The 17,183-nt window shown below is 41.4% G+C and overlaps 1 protein-coding gene across 1 annotated transcript in view; it reads left to right on the forward strand.

The window, feature by feature from the left end:
• nalcn (sodium leak channel, non-selective) overlaps positions 1-17,183 on the forward strand; it is a 65,422-nt gene that overhangs the window by 36,546 nt on the left and 11,693 nt on the right. The window contains exons 18-28 of the mRNA XM_079666162.1: positions 11,251-11,387; positions 11,898-12,039; positions 12,181-12,254; positions 13,411-13,512; positions 13,689-13,758; positions 14,091-14,182; positions 14,308-14,430; positions 14,653-14,709; positions 15,305-15,425; positions 15,519-15,650; positions 16,309-16,476. Of these exons, the coding sequence (XP_079522288.1) occupies positions 11,251-11,387; positions 11,898-12,039; positions 12,181-12,254; positions 13,411-13,512; positions 13,689-13,758; positions 14,091-14,182; positions 14,308-14,430; positions 14,653-14,709; positions 15,305-15,425; positions 15,519-15,650; positions 16,309-16,476 (1,218 nt within the window). The remainder of the gene's footprint in view (positions 1-11,250; positions 11,388-11,897; positions 12,040-12,180; positions 12,255-13,410; positions 13,513-13,688; positions 13,759-14,090; positions 14,183-14,307; positions 14,431-14,652; positions 14,710-15,304; positions 15,426-15,518; positions 15,651-16,308; positions 16,477-17,183) is intronic.

Genomic DNA, 17,183 nt, shown 5'->3' on the forward strand with positions numbered 1-17,183 from the left:
GCTTCCATCACGGATACGGAGACTAACTATAAATAGACCATAGACTGTGATCACCCTCCCACAAGAGAAAGCTTCTGCAAACATTTGGCAAAAGCCCAATGACATGGCCTACCTTTTTATAAAGAAATACACACGTGGGCTGTGAGGGATGAGAAACAAATTACTCTGTATGTGATGAATCATGTTGGTCTGCTGTTTGATGAATGACTTCGTTGAGGTGGTAATGTTTGTTATTTGTCCTCAATGTGACCATGACAAGCTCTTTAAAAAATAAAAAAGAAGAACATATACAGAACATGGTATGACCTATATTATTTATTTTCATTTCATAAACCTTGTGAATTTGACACACAAATGTATAAATGGGTGTGTGTCCCCCTCGAGAAATTTGTAATCCTTTCTTCTTCACAGTTGGTCGAACACAGACAGTTTCTGTGTTCAATTTAATTGGAAGAAATGAAACAACAAATTGAAGCCGAAAAACATTCACAGAGCGGTTTCATGCCTATTATAGAATTCTCTCCTGGTATTATTTGAAGTGAAATTAAGGGATGATGTGTGTACGTTTTTTGTAGAAAGTGGAGTGCCATGCAAAAATATATAAGAAATTATGTATAGAACACTAATTATGCTAACATTGTTGGCATTGGTTTGCGTAGTGAGCTAATCTCGGTTACATTCATCTTCATACTGAACGTTTATTTAGTAGCTGCTGTGGAGCAAATGTTATTGTAGGTAGTTGGTGACAATTTATCATGCTTTAACATCCTTCTCCCCGTCATGCTCCATCTGCGTCAGACATATCATTAAAAAAAGAAAAGGAGACATGTGTGGTTGCAGGTGTGCCAGCAGTGTTTTTATGTGTATGTTTGGTGTGCGGGTGTCACAATAAAATGAAACTGTGCAGCCAAGCTTTGAGTAATAATATTAAATCCCTCTTTAAATAATGTTCTGTATATGTTGGTAAGTCACTGTAAAATGTCATGTTCTTTATGCCAGCCATTTTACTTTTGTTACAGAGTCCCTTCTCACTTTAACATAAAGTAATCATCATCAGCCATCAGTGAATGTATTTACCCACAGTCAGTTAGGCTCTTCTGATCTTTGACTTTAGGGTGCACTAGCTTTCACTTTTACACCATTCCCTGTTTTTATTAAAGGGGCTGTATTATGCTTTTCTAGTTTTCCCTTTCCTGTAGTGTGTATAGGTTTTGTGTGCATGTAAATGGTCTGCAAAGGCTTAAAGTTCCTTCCAGAGTTTCTTTCCCACACAGACATAAGGACATCACTATATAACACTCACGCTTCTATTGGCTAGCGCTCCAACACATTGTACGTGATAGGCTAAGGAGCAGGACATTTCTAAGCGGTTGTCCATCACAACAGAGCTAGCCAGCTGACCAATCAGAGCAGTCTGGGCTCTGGTTTCAGAAAGAGGGTGGGAAGAGGTGCTGAAGCACAGTCAGTATGAGAAAGAATACAGCACTTTTTACTCTTAAAATTATGTAATTTTAACTACACAAAAATGGACCTGAAAATGAGCATAATAGGCCGCTTTAACAATGTGGATCAGTTAGCCAAAAGTTTGACTGCTCCCCTCCACACCAGAATCCTGTGAGTATGCCGCTAAAGTGTGAAGGGATTGATATAGAAAGAAAAATACCTGACTTTTATAGAACTACCCACCTTAAAGGCCAAGTAGTCTGTTTTTCTGCTGTTATGACAGAATAGCCTTATGACTCAGAGCTGAAAATAGAGCCTACTGTATGTGGTTAGACAGACATATCATTCATATATGTTGTTTAAGGCTATACTTAGACCAGGGAATTAAAGTTTAAACTTAATACAATTGGTCATGTTAAGGCGACAATAGTTTAAAACTCCAAGGATGACAAATATCTGCTGTGTATCTGGGTGAAGCAGCAGCACTACTGTTTGCATAGGTCTGCTGATTTGATAATGACATCACCAATAGGCATATATCAAAGATCATCTGTCATCGTTTGTATGGTGATTGCGGCCCCACTTTTCGGGGAATGACTCGCATCTGTCAGCCTAGATGTGCCATTTGTCTTGATTTGTTTCTTTCATCTAAGAGTCAAAGCTTGAAACGTCAGGAAAAGCAAAGAGGCTTCTGGGTACTCAAATTGTGATCAAGCAGATCAGTGTAAGCTTGCTGTGCTTTAATATCTCGGAAGTATGTTGGCAAGTGAAACAGCTCTGAATCCAAGCATTATTACATACAGCCCAATAATCTACACACACGCACACAGACTCTTACAGACACAGGTGCATGTGCATACACACCTACCTGTATACATACTTTACACATAAAGAGTGGTCAATAATAATTAGTAAGTGGGAGCATGCAGTGGTGTAGAACCGGTTTATTCCACCATACTCTATATGAGCCAGGAGCAAAGAAGAAATAGGAATTCCTTAATCATGGCAAAATCACTAACACACACGCTCACACACAGATATATGCATGTGTGCACCAGTGCATGCTCAACTCATCAATGTTGATTAGGATAATGCATTTATTGCATGAAATTAGGTTTGCTAGGATTTTTTATGAAATGAAGCCTAGGACATGAGAAAAGCGGAAATCAGAAGGGAAAAGAAGAAGTAGAGACCCCCCCCTTCAATGCAAACACACACACACACACACACCCCCACACACACACACACACACACACACACACACACACACACACACACACACACACACACACACACACACACACACACACACACACACACACACACACACACACACACACACACACACACTTCAGCCTGGTAGGTGTTTTCTGTTTGAAAGCTGTTAAGAAACTGCTCATGAAACCCTTTACAGTAGCTTTGGAGAAACTATGAATGTTAATGCTATATTTATTGCTACATGTATTGCTTCTCCTTTGCCTTTGCCACCTAGAAATACCTTTGATCTACCAGAGAAAGACAGAATAAAAGGGAGCAATAGCATTGCCGCACGTGATTTGGAAAACAATTTTGACTATTGGATGTTGTTGCTGCCCATTTTTGCTCCTCCTTCACCTGCTGTGTCACAGTTTGATGGGCTTTTTGATAGAAGAGACTGATGGTCCATCTCCATCTCACAAATCCTTATTGCCCACAGAGAAATGACTGGAAGACCAAGGGGAGATGCAGGGAGAGGGGAATACGTTTACCCTATGCCGCTAGATATCAACCAAATAGAAAAAGGTGTTTACCCCTAAGGGCAGTGATGATGATGATGATGATGATGATGATGATGATGATGATGATGATGTGGTTGTGTGTATTCCTGAACTTGTATGGGCATGAATTGTCAGTGGTGATAAATCTATGTGTGTGTTATTCTGCATACACACTCATTTTTGCATTTCTGTTTGTGTGAAAGTGGCTATGCCTGGCAATCAAACAGGTCCTCGGGCTAGGTGGATGAGTCATGAGGAACACATTGGGGAAATTGCTCAAAAGAAGAAAGTAGATGGCTTGGCAGAGAGCGAAAAAAGCTAAAAGCGTAGCCGTCATCTACACTCTGTTTACAAAATGTATGAAGACAAACTGACATTTGAATCCGTTGCTCATTGAGCTCTGAGACCTCTCACTCTGTCCTTTGATATTTGTATATTTTAAGTCTACCAGACAGACTCTAAGGAAAAATGGAGATGATGGAGATGATGTAGCTGTGACAGTGCTCAGCCTGCATTGGACAGTTGTGCGCTACAGGCTCAGATGATTTTTGTTTACTGAGTAACCTACTTACTTTGCGATAACAGTTAAATGTGTCTTTTCTATTAATATTAATGTCGTTTTTGTTATGTCTAAAAAATAGCAACAAATACATTACCTACAGCAGTGGTTCCCAACCTGTATATAATTGTAATGCAATACATGATTGTCACTAAGAGCCTTGTCTCTACAGTACATTACAATAAAATATAAAAAATAATTGATTAATTAATTAATTAATTTGAATAAAAATTCAAGTTAGTAGCTATTAAAGGCATAAAAAGACAGCAATGTATAATTCTTTCTTTAATAGAAATGTTTCTTCTGACCGTAAAGTGTCCAAACCAGGCTTGTCTGGATAAGCGCATTTCTAAAACATAGTCATTGTCCATGCCGGTTTCAGTTGGATTATTTGTCACAGTTGCCCCGGTCAGATCGGTCTCCTCCATTTTGTAGATTATTTACGACTTTTGAATCCACATAAACACATCGGCAAAATCCGGCTTACTTTGAGCATGTGTTTTAAACAGTTTAATCCCTTTGTGACTTGTTTCCACTTGCGTCGTCCTTTAATTTCTTCATACAGCGGGAATCCAAATGAATGAATCCTGAGTCCAATAACCACCAAAGTCACTCCGATAGTGCTCTTTAATTACGCTTTCATCCTCCTTTAGCAACATACTTCACATTCATCCAGTTTGGGACAGTAGTTGTAGCATTTTTGAGACTTTGAAACTTTAATTACCGCCGTTGCGCCCACCCCCCCCCCCCCCCCACTTGTGTGTGTGTGTGTGGGGGGGGGGGCGCAACTTCCAACAGGAGTCATTTGGGGGGGCTCTTGGGAAAAAAGGTTGGGAACCACTGACCTACAGCATGAGCACGAACCCTGAGTACAAATACTTGGAGTAACATACAGCGTTTTACTCAGGCAATGGCTTTGTGTTTCTTTTTTTAGATTAGAGCTTGGATGATGAATTGAACTGGCAAGTATACTGTATAAGCAACTATTAGGTTATTCAGCATTGGTAAAATGTTGAGAAGTAAACAAATGACATTAATTTTCCATATGAAACCCCCATCAAATTATTAGTATTATTCACCAGAAAAATAACCTATTATAACCAATTTACTGTATATCAAATAAATATCAGCAAATTTGAGAAATCCTAATCGGATAAGTACGTTTATTAAATAACAGTCTACGGTTATAATGTTAAAAAACTAATGTTAGCCAACATATCATTGTTTGATTATTTTAAGTACAGCACCATTATCCATATTATTATTGGCTGTTTTTATTGGGAAACAAAGATGAAATCAAAGGATAAGAGGACATGCTCGTACAAGTACATATCATTTCCTGACCCTGGTCATACCCCATTAAAATGTGTCAAGGTGTTGCCACAGATCCGTTGAACCATTCATGTGTGTCCCCAGTAGCCTCTGGCCTTGTTATTTTAGACCCAAATGGCCTTGGGAAAGGATTTCCTCTGCACACGTTCAAGGATAATTGTTGCTGTAAATATTAGATCCCCAGATTATGTGACTGTGTTAGCCTCAGTTAAAAGCTCTAGAAATGATAAAGTAGCCCGGTGTGTTTCATAGGTTTTACCATCTACCCACACTGCCATCTAGTGCAAAGACCACACATGCAACACTTGAATTATAATCAGTTGTTGCTTAAAGATTTATGGCTGGAGAAGACAATTGTTTATAAGTGGGTGCCATCGAGGTCTACGTGCGCAACAGTTGTGGCATGATGGATGATGATGGATGATGATGGATGACCTCTCAGATCCCTAATATATTATCAGTTTAACAGGCATTATTGTGAGCGAGGGCCATATGAACATCCTTGGAGAAACACTGTGCGGTGTTCCCCAGGGCACAGATGGAGGGTGTGATGCCGCATTAGTTTGATGCCCCCCGTGTGTCAGGCCTGTCAAAGCTAGCATGGAGAGAAGCATGACAGTGACAGTGTGTGGTTGTTTGCTAAGCTGCGTCTATCCTCCCATTCCATATTTGTCAGTTGAACTGAGTAGCCTATGATCTGGCATTGACTGTGAGAGATCAAACGGGAGAAGAGGGAGGTGGGAGAGGGAGATGGGAGACGGAGATGGGAGATGGAGTGAGCGATAAGGGTGGAGGAAGAGATTAACACATGGGGAGGGAGAGAAAGGAGAACAGAAGGAGAGGGAAGATGGATGTTTGCTTTGGGTACAAATGAGGTTTAGGATGAGTAGTCACTGCTCCATGGCTGTGACTGGAACATACAGTGTCACCGTGGCAACAGTTACACAATCGGGGCTTTTCCCTCCAAATCACACCTGATTCTTCTGAATGTCGATGTGGGCATCTGTGTGCATGTGGGATGGCTTGTTTATGCATTCTGTCTGCTCTCTGAGTACTGCTGAAGGCACTCAGCTTGAATATACATGTTGTTATGGAGAATTTAGTTTGATCAAATGTGTTATAGAGGGATTGTTCTATGGCAACCCACCAAGGATTTCATTATTTATGAGTTAAACTAAAAGCCTGTCCTCCATGTATGTGATTTAATGGACCAAGGACTTATTTGGGGATTAAGTGGAGGAGAAGAAAGGCGAGGAAGACAGAGGGAGCAGAGAACAGAAAAGCGTAACCCTTGAGAATCCCAATACAATGTGTACTTATCTTGTGAATGTCATTTCAGTTTCCTATTGGAGACACTCCAGGCCCTGTGCCATGTCTCTGCCATGTGCTTAAACTATCAAGAACACACACACACACACACACACACACACACACACACACACACACACACACACACACACACACACACACACACACACACACACACACACACACACACACACACACACACACACACACACACACACACACACACACACACACACAATCACACACACACACACACACACACACACACACACACACACACACACACACACACACACACACACACACACACACACACACATACAGTCGTCATGGCTGGCTAAAATGGAGGCATATGTTGAGCAACTATTTCAAAATGTTGGAATCAATTGTCTTCCAAGATGTTGTACTCTATTGAATGTGTTGAACAGGTACAGTTAAACATGTGTGACTTGGTTTGTATTATGGTAAATATCCACACAGATCTAACATACAAAACAGATGGAAAATACAAAAGCTACTGGAGGAATATATCGGAGAACATTGAAGATGTGACATCCAACAAAGGTTACCACCCAGGGATTTACGATTATTTGAGATGGTATCTGCAGTTGTTTTGGGTGTTGGTTGGTGGTAGCTATTAAAGGTTTACAGGCCATGTGGCTTTACAGCAGCTCCATAACATGGCTCATTACCCAGCTAATGAGAGGAGCGGGTGACCCTGCTAACTCTCTCTCTCTCTCAACACTTCCACCCCTGGGTATCACAACTGGACTGGCCCAAGGCTGGGGTTACCCAACCAAGACTGTAAGGGAATGTGCGGTGCAAATAGGCATTTCTACGTGTACTGTTTATACATTTTGGTTTTTATAAAGATTATGGATACGACTGTCATAGGAAACACAGACAAATACACAGAAACATACTCACTTTGTTTGTCTAAGTATCTACAATGCTGAATGAACGATTACTCAGAAAGTAAGCCTGTATTGTGTTAATACTAAAATGTGTAGTTTATGACCACACATACACACTTTCTCACACATACACAGCTGTTGTCTGGTGTTGTAGCTGAATGGCAGGCTCTGATGTCTGAATTGTAAAATGCAGATGACTGTATGTACATCCTCCCACAGGCACTTGGAGAGTGTGTGTGTGGGCAGCATTTTTGTAGGCGGTTGTTCATCTGTTTTCCATTGTTTCATTGGCTAGCCTCAAATACACTTGTGCTCTATGCTTGCATTTCTCTGATGCACTTTCACAGGACTGGGCAGTGGGTTCAGATGAATTACACAGTGGGAAAACATGTATTTAGAACTGGTGCTTGTGTTTTGTTTTTTTTAATACTCAGATTACCAGAATGTTTAAAAGAGAGATGAGGATCTTGCCTCTAATGTTTTGAACTGCTATACCTGTGATGTCCAAGTTGTTTTGGTGCAGTTGGAGGATCCGTTCTAAAAAGGTTTTAATTCAATCTTTTGCTGCTTCTTCCAATCAGATTCAGTTTTCTGCTTTCTTAGTTTAATTTTCTATTACAAATGTTTTGATTGACTATATTAAACAGAAAAGGGTAAAACCTCCAGATGGAGGAGTTCAGCTAAATGTAGTTGCTACTGCAGCTGTCAAATCAAGCAAAGTACATTGTATGTTATCACACTTGTTACATGGAGGTCTAGATACTGAGAGCCAAAGTGAGCAGGGTCTCCATGGAGTGGTTTTATGTGTTTGACCCATGTGTTTCCTCCCTGATAGTTTTCACTCCCCATCGTATTAGACTCTCCAGTCGCTTGTCGGAGTTCATTTTGATGCTGACTGTTTTATCTTCTCCCCATGCTCCCACTGAACTATGGCCATGACTGGATTTGGTCTAATGCTAATGGTCAGCATTAGCTTTTCTCCATCGCTCACCGTTGGTTAAGGAAAGCTGTGGAAATCCCAGATGGAGAGTTCCCTAGCTTAGCCGAGCCTGAAATTGGCTTGAATGGAGGGGGAAGCAGTGGCAGGTCACCTGAATGGGTCTCAAGGCAAAACACATTAGTCTTGGCTCTGTTGTTACACCGCTATACACTAAATCTCATCTGTGGCAAGCGAAGCGGTAGTTTTGACTTATCAACCATTCACTGTGACATATAGAGAAACACCGGCATTTTCCATAAAAAACACAAACACACACACACTCGGGAAAAGTGCTTATCCTTAAACACTCAAATGTGGAACACCTGATTTGTTTTGCCACACATTGATGATGGCAAACCCTTTAGCAAAGTTGCCTTATCACACATCTATCAAATACCGAGCAACATTAGCATTCATTGGAGCCTTGTTTGTGTCCCCCTGGCTCTTGAAAGTCCAATATACTCTCTTAGTGTGTTCATTACCACAAGTGATACCTTTTACATAGGCTATAATTATTGATCCTTTGCTCCTACAAACATATTGATTACAGCCACTTTAATTACATTGACATATAGAAATATGCTGGGTGCATTTAATTACACAGATTTGCATCTACATCATTTAAAATATTGTCATGTGCGCACGTAAAGGAGAAAGTAAATGATCTTCTATAACACAGCAACACCTCAAACCAAAAGTCAATAGATAATATCTTTTTACTGGTAAGTGCTCTGTTCCTAAGCTCTTCCATGTGTGCTCTATTGATCCTTTGACCAGACAGAAGGGCCAATGTGTTAGCGTGTAGTTAATGGTTATCTATAGTACCTTACTAGTGCATTTTCTCAACATGTAAATATTGTACAGGTTTACACTGCGTCAATAATAGAGGAAACTAAACGTTGGTATTGTAGCAGACAAACACTTCAGAAATTAGCATTCTAAATATTTTTGGTATAAAGTGCAATAGCGATCCTACCTAAAAAGATATTCTAAATGTTCCATGGAACAGTGGATTCTAATTTATTTTCCCATGGTAAATTGAAATGAAATTGACTGCATGGGAGTTGGTTGGTCCCTAGATGCAGTATACAAATAAATAAACAAATATATTGACTTACAGTGTGCAACACCTACGCTACACATTTTTTATACATTTGAATAGCAATTATTTTTTAAATGTTTTGTCCGTTCCTCTCCCCGCAGATCCTCTTTCTCCTCTTTTGGGAAAATAGAAAGGAAGGAAGGATGGGGGATGAAAATAAGATTCCTAGACTGGGGCAGTCTTTCATAAAGAGATGTGGAAAGATGCTTGCTGTGGTGGGGAAGAACGAAATCTTCTGAGTGTTGGAGATTAAGACATAGATCAACAAAGGACAATACATGGCACAGACAGTTTTGCTGTAATGGGATACTGCTGCAGATAAGGGTGTAGAGACTTGGCTAAACTGAACATTTCGCTGAGTTGGCCCAATTGATTAGGACCTTTGGGAATAGTATGGTCCATATAAATCCTGCACTCTATGTTCTTGTTTGTGTGTGTTCTGCTTGCTGGGAATTCAGCAACATACTGTAATGTGCAGGTACTATTTTGAGATGACTGCAGCACTTTCTGCAAGTTTCAGCCGGAGAACTGCAGCACTGGAAAGAAGATCAATATTTTGCTCCACTCGTTTTTATTTTCAATACCACACGGCTGAAGCAGATATAGTGTAAGGTGGTGTTTTGTTCATTGCTATAAGCCACATTAAAACCATAATCTACATGTCTATATGTAATCATCCTTTAAGTTTTGTCTCATACTTTATTTTCTGCATTTCTCTTTTACTTTTTTTGGGCTCATGCTCAGTTTCTCTCTGTTTCTGCCTTTTTTATTTCCTGTCTATCTTGGGACACATAATATAGACAGAAAAGCTAGGCAAGCAAATGCTGGCACATAATTCCATCTTCACAGTATGCCACTCACTTCTCACCCACTCAGGATAAAAAAGCAGCTCCCACATTTTAGTCTGTTAGAAAAAGAAAACAGACAGATTTCCATCCCGTCCTTTGTCGGGTCTCTCCTTCCCACCGGCTGTTATCCCGCAGATACAAGGGGCTGTTCCAGTCATTCCGGTGCTCACAGTCAGACAAGCGCAGACAGAAAGACCAATACACACGAACAGCGTGGAGGGACGTCTGCATTGGTAGACAGGCAGGCAAACGGCATGACTGACGGAGAAATATTCACCACCGAGCCCAGTCAATATGTTTCACAGCGGTCTCCTGCTCTGAATGATAAGATGCCACTCACCGTTGCCCCAAATGCATTTTATTTCCAAGCCTAATCTGCTTTGCACCAGAGGTTATCTCCCGGCACCCAGACAGAGAATACCTGCAGGGGATTTCAATCAGCCTCCCTCATATGTAATTAAAAGGAAATAATTGGTTTCATTTCTTTTGTCGTCTTTTTATTTCTCCAACGTGTGCCTGCACTCATGCACATTGTTCCAACTGTCGCTACCTTTTCTTTTCTCCATTAACCACTCCAAAGTAATCTTTCCTTTTTCTTTTGTTGCCTTCTCCATTATTTTCTAAAAGTAAGTGGGATCTCATCCTAAATGTGGTTGTCTGTACTGTATTTGCTGTGTGTGTTGTAGGTCAGTGTGTTGCTGCCACCATCAGGCAGAAACATAAAGCTACACTCCTACATCCTCGAATACAATCTGCATTTCACAGTTGTCTCATGCATTACCAGGCTTAGACTCAAGTATATTTCTCCATAGATACCAATGGTTACTTCATGCAGTTCTCAAAAATCCCTAACTTCCCAAACACAAACTACTGTGACAGTGTCCTTATTTCCTTTTGTATCCTGTTGTAATCTCTTCTTCACTCACATCAAGTGGCTGACTTTCCCTTTCAACAGTGTCTTGTCTTGCTGTGCTGTGCCTGAACGGATTCTCTCGCCCCCTCTTTTAGCTCAAGCAAAGTGAAGCCAATGCTGACACCAAAGAGAAGCTCCCTCTACGCCTCAGGATCTTCGAGAAGTTCCCCAACAGACCTCAGATGGTGCAGATCTCCAAGCTCCCGTCTGATTTCACCGTGCCCAGGATAAGGTACGCAGTCACAGGCAAATGAACGTATACAGCTCATACTTTTGGGATGACTAAAGTTGAAATATAACGGAGCAGTATAAGTGCCAGTTTAATTAAACAAAGTTGGATTACTCTTTTAAATGAAACTTGACAAAACCAATAAAAACACAAAATGTTGGCACTTTTTTTATTAGCCCTAACACAAGAAAGACTGGCTCATCACATTGAACAGTAGTAGTTTGTGAGAACAAGACTGTGACTTGAGCATTTTAAAAGTGTCGATGTTGACACCATTTTTCAGCAGAATCTAACATACTGACAAATATTTCAGATTTGCACCTAGAAAATAGTAACCAATTTTGTGTCAGAAAGCTTCTGCTACAATATATTATATCAATTTGCACCATTATAGTTTGTTTTTATAATATAATGTGTTAATTTCTTCATGTTTAAGGATATCGAGCTCTTAAGTAGGAAACGATGCCATACAATTCATCGTGTCTGTGTGTGCTGTATTTTTGTGTACCTTAGGGAGAGTTTTATGAAGCAGTTCATTGATCGTCAACAGCAGGACAACAGTTGTTTGTTCCGGCGTCTCCCCTCTGCATCATCCTCCTCTTGTGACCACTCCAAACGCTCAGCCATTGAAGACAACAAGTATATCGACCAAAAGGTACTTCCACACACTTGTTCTCTAACTTACACAAACAAACACAACAATAAGTTGAAACAGTTTTGCGTTTGTTGTGTTTTTGGATGGTACACTACAGTAACAAACTATCAACTGATGGACTTTCACTTTGTGCTCTTTCAGCTTCGCAGGTCAATATTTAGTATCCGAGCTCGTAACCTCCTGGAAAAAGAAAATACGATAAATAAAATCCTACGGTAAGACCCGTCTATAGCCCCCAGCATTGTTAAAGTGATTTGCAGGTCAAACAACTTCTACCTTAGCAGTGAGCTGCATTTGGTTCAATTGTATGTTGTTTTTTAAAATAACATTTCAGTGGCTGTAGTTCAATGCGTATTCAGGGCAGCTTTTTATTACACTTTCCTGCTCCACCTTTCAATGTGGTCATAACTCAGGAGATCATAAGAGTTTGGATTGACACCATCCTTGGAGACCCCAGCTAGCTGTGTATGCATCATCCCTACCATGAAATACTTCCTAATGTGGGTGAAACAAATATTATACATGCATGCATATAATATTATGTAGCTATACAATGCTTTAACAGCACTCAGGCTTTGTTGATTCTTCCCTCTCTTTGTCACACACACACACACACACACACACACACACACACACACACACACACACACACACACACACACACACACACACACACACACACACACACACACACACACACACACACACACACACACACACACACACACACACACACACACACACAGACCCTCTTCAGACTCATTATTTGTCGCAATGAGGTAAATGGATAATTTGCTGTTCAGCATGGCAGAGCTGGCACTAAGTGTAGATTAGCTTGCCGGCACCATGTCCAATCTGGCTCACTCTCTCCCCCCTCCTTTATCCAGCCCGTCTGAAAGATAGACACCATATCAGTAGTCATAACACGTGCTGTCTGGCCTGCCATCTTCCACACAAACACACAGTTAGGCTCAGAGCTGCACCAATATAGGCAAACACATACACAGTCCAACATACGCAGGCACTCATGCATACTTACTGCCAATAAACAAGCAATCTCTCAGAATCTTCGTAAATGATTAAAGTACAAGCGCTGCCAGTGCCCACAGTGTCATTAGATCTGTTCTGGTACATGACTGGAGAGCCCACACACACACAGACAAACACACTGACTAATAGAATGATTGGAAACTGTTTCAAAGTAACAGTCTGGATGGCCGCTCACATGGGCCCAGAATGACGATGGTTGAAGATGGCTCCTCAGGTGGGAGGATGGAGCAGCTGTGTGTATGGTTGCCAGCTGGTGACCTCACACACTGAATGTATTGTAATCTTCACTTTATTGAGTAAAATCCTGTTTGTGTTTCACAGGGCTTGTACCACACAGCGTATGCTAAGTGGATCTATTGAAGGCCAGCCACTTAAAGAACGCTCCATACTCAGTGTCCAGCATCACATTCGGCAGGAGCGCAGGTCTGACCACACACACACACACACACACACACACACACACACACACACACACACACACACACACACACACACACACACACACACACACACACACACACACAGAAATGCATGCAACTGCAATCTTACACACCTGCACAGTTCTTTGTTCAGCTGTATGCTCTTTTTTTTATCTGCAGATCTCTGAGGCATGGTTCCAGTAGTCAGAGGATCAGCCGAGGGAAGTCTCTGGAGACACTCACCCAGGATGTGAGCACACACACACACACACACACACACACGCACACACACACACACACACACACACACACACACACACACACACACACACACACACACACACACACACACACACACACACACACACACACACACACACACACACACACACACACACACAGACACACACACACACACACACAGACACACACACACACACACACACATCCTGACACATTGTACTGTGTGCTTGTACTGTATGTTCTCAGAATAGTGTTTCTTAATCACACCTTTTGTTGTGTATTACAGGTATAACTACCAATATTCATCAAATGCCTGTATTGTCTCTTTTATTTCTGAAGCATTCTAGTACAGTTCGCTATCGTAATGCACAGAGAGAAGACAGTGAGATCAAGATGATCCAAGAAAAGAAAGAACAAGCAGAGATGAAAAGGTATCCTCACACACTTTGACACACTATCACCCTGTAAAGAAAAGTTCTGATGAAAGGAAAGTATGTTGTGCATTCACTGCTTGTTTTTAACCTACTTAACTGGTCTTTGTCTCATCTCTGTGTAGAAAAGTCCAGGAAGAGGAATTGAGGGAAAATCATCCTTACTTTGATAAGCCTCTCTTCATCGTGGGGCGGGAGCACCGCTTCAGGAACTTTTGCAGGATGATTGTCCGAGCTCGCTTCAATGCGTAAGATCAGCATATTATCTTTATATGTTCTAAGATTCTATTGACAGCGTTTCCTGGCCCAAAATGGTAACAAATTGGTATTAAGCTATTCAGTAAAAAAAATCTGTAAACTCTCTGTTGTACCAATTGTTGCTTTGTTTAATTTGCAGCATACTGGCAAAAATGGTTAATGTCTTGTCGAAATGTTGAAATGTCATTTCATTTGTATGAATTCATATCTAGATCCAAAACAGACCCCATTACAGGAGCAGTGAAGAACACCAACTACCACCAGCTGTAGTAAGTGTGATGACTTATTGATTCCTTCACTCTTTATTGATCTGTTCATTCTACAACAGTGGAATACTTATTAATTCTGCACCTTATTACCTGCCTGTTGTGCTTGCCAAAAACTGGTGGTAAGGAATGAAAATTGTGAAGTGGAGCGCTGTGAAATAGATTCCACCTATTATGCAACCTGATCGTAATCCAGCCGAGCGCAGGGTCTGATCATTAAAGTGAGAGGCAGTCCTTTGTATCAGATACTGTTTGGCGACGGGGGATTTTCACTGACATCTTTCTGTGGGAGAGACGGGCTGCTCTCACACACACACACACACACACACACACACACACACACACACACACACACACACACACACACACACACACACACACACACACACACACACACACACACACACACACACACACACACACACACAGATTCTTTCACTCACTTTCTGATTCCTCTTCTCACAAATCCTCCCTCTGTCTTTGTCTGCTCTTCTCTTTTTTTTTTTTTATTATCCCTGAGTGCAAACCAAATTTCTTTCTTGACCTATTTACAGTGAATATACTATTTCTCTAAATGTCAATGTGTGTGTGTGTGCAGCGATCTCCTGGGCCTCGTCACCTATTTGGACTGGGTTATGATTGTTGTCACCATCTGCTCCTGCATCTCTATGATGTTTGAATCCCCCTTCACCAGGGTCATGCATGCCCCTTCACTGCAGGTAATAATAAGCAGATGGATCAATGGCTGCATGAGCAAGCGAGCAGATTCATAATTGGACAGATTGTTGATACATCCATGCCCTCTGTTTCAGGTCGGGGAGTACGTGTTTGTGATCTTTATGAGCATCGAGCTCAACCTGAAGATCATGGCCGACGGTCTGTTCTTCACCCCCACAGCCGTCATCAGAGACTTCGGAGGAGTCATGGACATCTTCATCTATCTCGTGAGAAAACTCATCTAATATAAACCCTCGGAAAAGCTCTTTAAGCACAAGTCTTTTTTTCCTTTTTCAAGAATAGCTGAGAACTATTATTATGTAAATAACAGCAGTTGTGTGGCCTCACTGTCATCCGGTTTATAATGTTCTTGGATTTCTGAAATGTCTGTAATTTACATGTGGTTTATTCAAAAGACAGTTTCAACTTTAGTATATTGTTCAGTGGGCTTGCAGTAGAACATAGTCTCATGGTTGGTTCTGATAAGGGAATTGGAGGCCAACAGGGGTCAGCCCCCTTAACATTGGGCTTGGACGCCCTGTGGCCCCCCTCAGAAAGATAAGTCTATGTAACTGACCAAAATGATGTTACTTAAACAAAATACCAGCATGTTTTTGTTTTTTAGTTGTTGTACTATGAATTTATATACGCTAAAATTGTTAAATATCTTGATCACTGTCTTTGTCTCAAATGTCCCACACTAAATGTGCCCCTCTCTCATAATACCACTGGCCCCAGCACGGCCCCCCCCCCCGGTTCATTTGGTCTAAAACTGCCTCTGATGTAAATCACATGGTGAACCTGTTGCATGAACACACAGCACGGTCTGTAACATTATTTATTTCCACTCACCCTCATGGCTGTCCTTGCTGTGTCTCTCTGTAGGTGAGTCTGATCTTTCTGTGCTGGCTGCCCACTGATGTCCCTCCTGAGTCGGGGGCTCAGCTGCTGATGATGCTGCGCAGCCTGCGCCCGCTCAGGATCTTCAAGCTGGTGCCCCAGATGAGGAAGGTGGTACGGGAGGTCATCAAAGGATTCAAGGAGATTCTGCTGGTTAGTGGTTAGCTATGTACACTTTCCACTTGTGTGTGGTCAAATAGTGCATATATAAAAAAATTGCTTTTAATGTTTATTATTTATTTTTTTTGTACATCTTTGCAATACAATATTACAGAGCCCCTAAAGGGACATGAAAAAAAAAAAAAAAAACAGAGAGGAAAAAAAGAAGTCAGGATAACGGGTTAGTATCTCGTGCGCACGACTTAGTATCTCGTGCGCACGAGATACTAACCCGTTATCCTGATTTTTTTGGGGGGAGAAAGTTACCGGTGCGCCAAGGAGGAAGTGAAGCGCACAGGACACAACCATTTCATTGCAAACTGTTATGTTTACGTGGGGAAATGACAGTGCATTATTTGAGATATATTTTGTACTCAGACTTCACTTTAAGGACATTTCGGCCAGGGGTGTGTGGTCACTCCAGGAGGCAGCGGGACGTGTAACTCAGAAAAGAGCAGCACCAGCGCTCAAAGAGCTTTTACGCACCGCCTTCTGTGTTTACCTTCATTGAACAGCTATAAAGAGTGACCACAGGCCGTTTTAACCACACACACCTCTACACACACACCGAACTGCCCGATTACTCCCCCTTTTATTAGTTTTATGAAGGAGATCGCCGGTCATCAGGACGCATGATGGGCGGACTGGGACTAAAAATCAGCCCGGGAATCTCACCCTGCCCAGCCGACGTAAACTGTCAA

Source organism: Notothenia rossii, assembly GCF_949606895.1.
Source record: "Notothenia rossii genome assembly, chromosome: 2".
Lineage (NCBI taxonomy): Eukaryota > Metazoa > Chordata > Actinopteri > Perciformes > Nototheniidae > Notothenia > Notothenia rossii.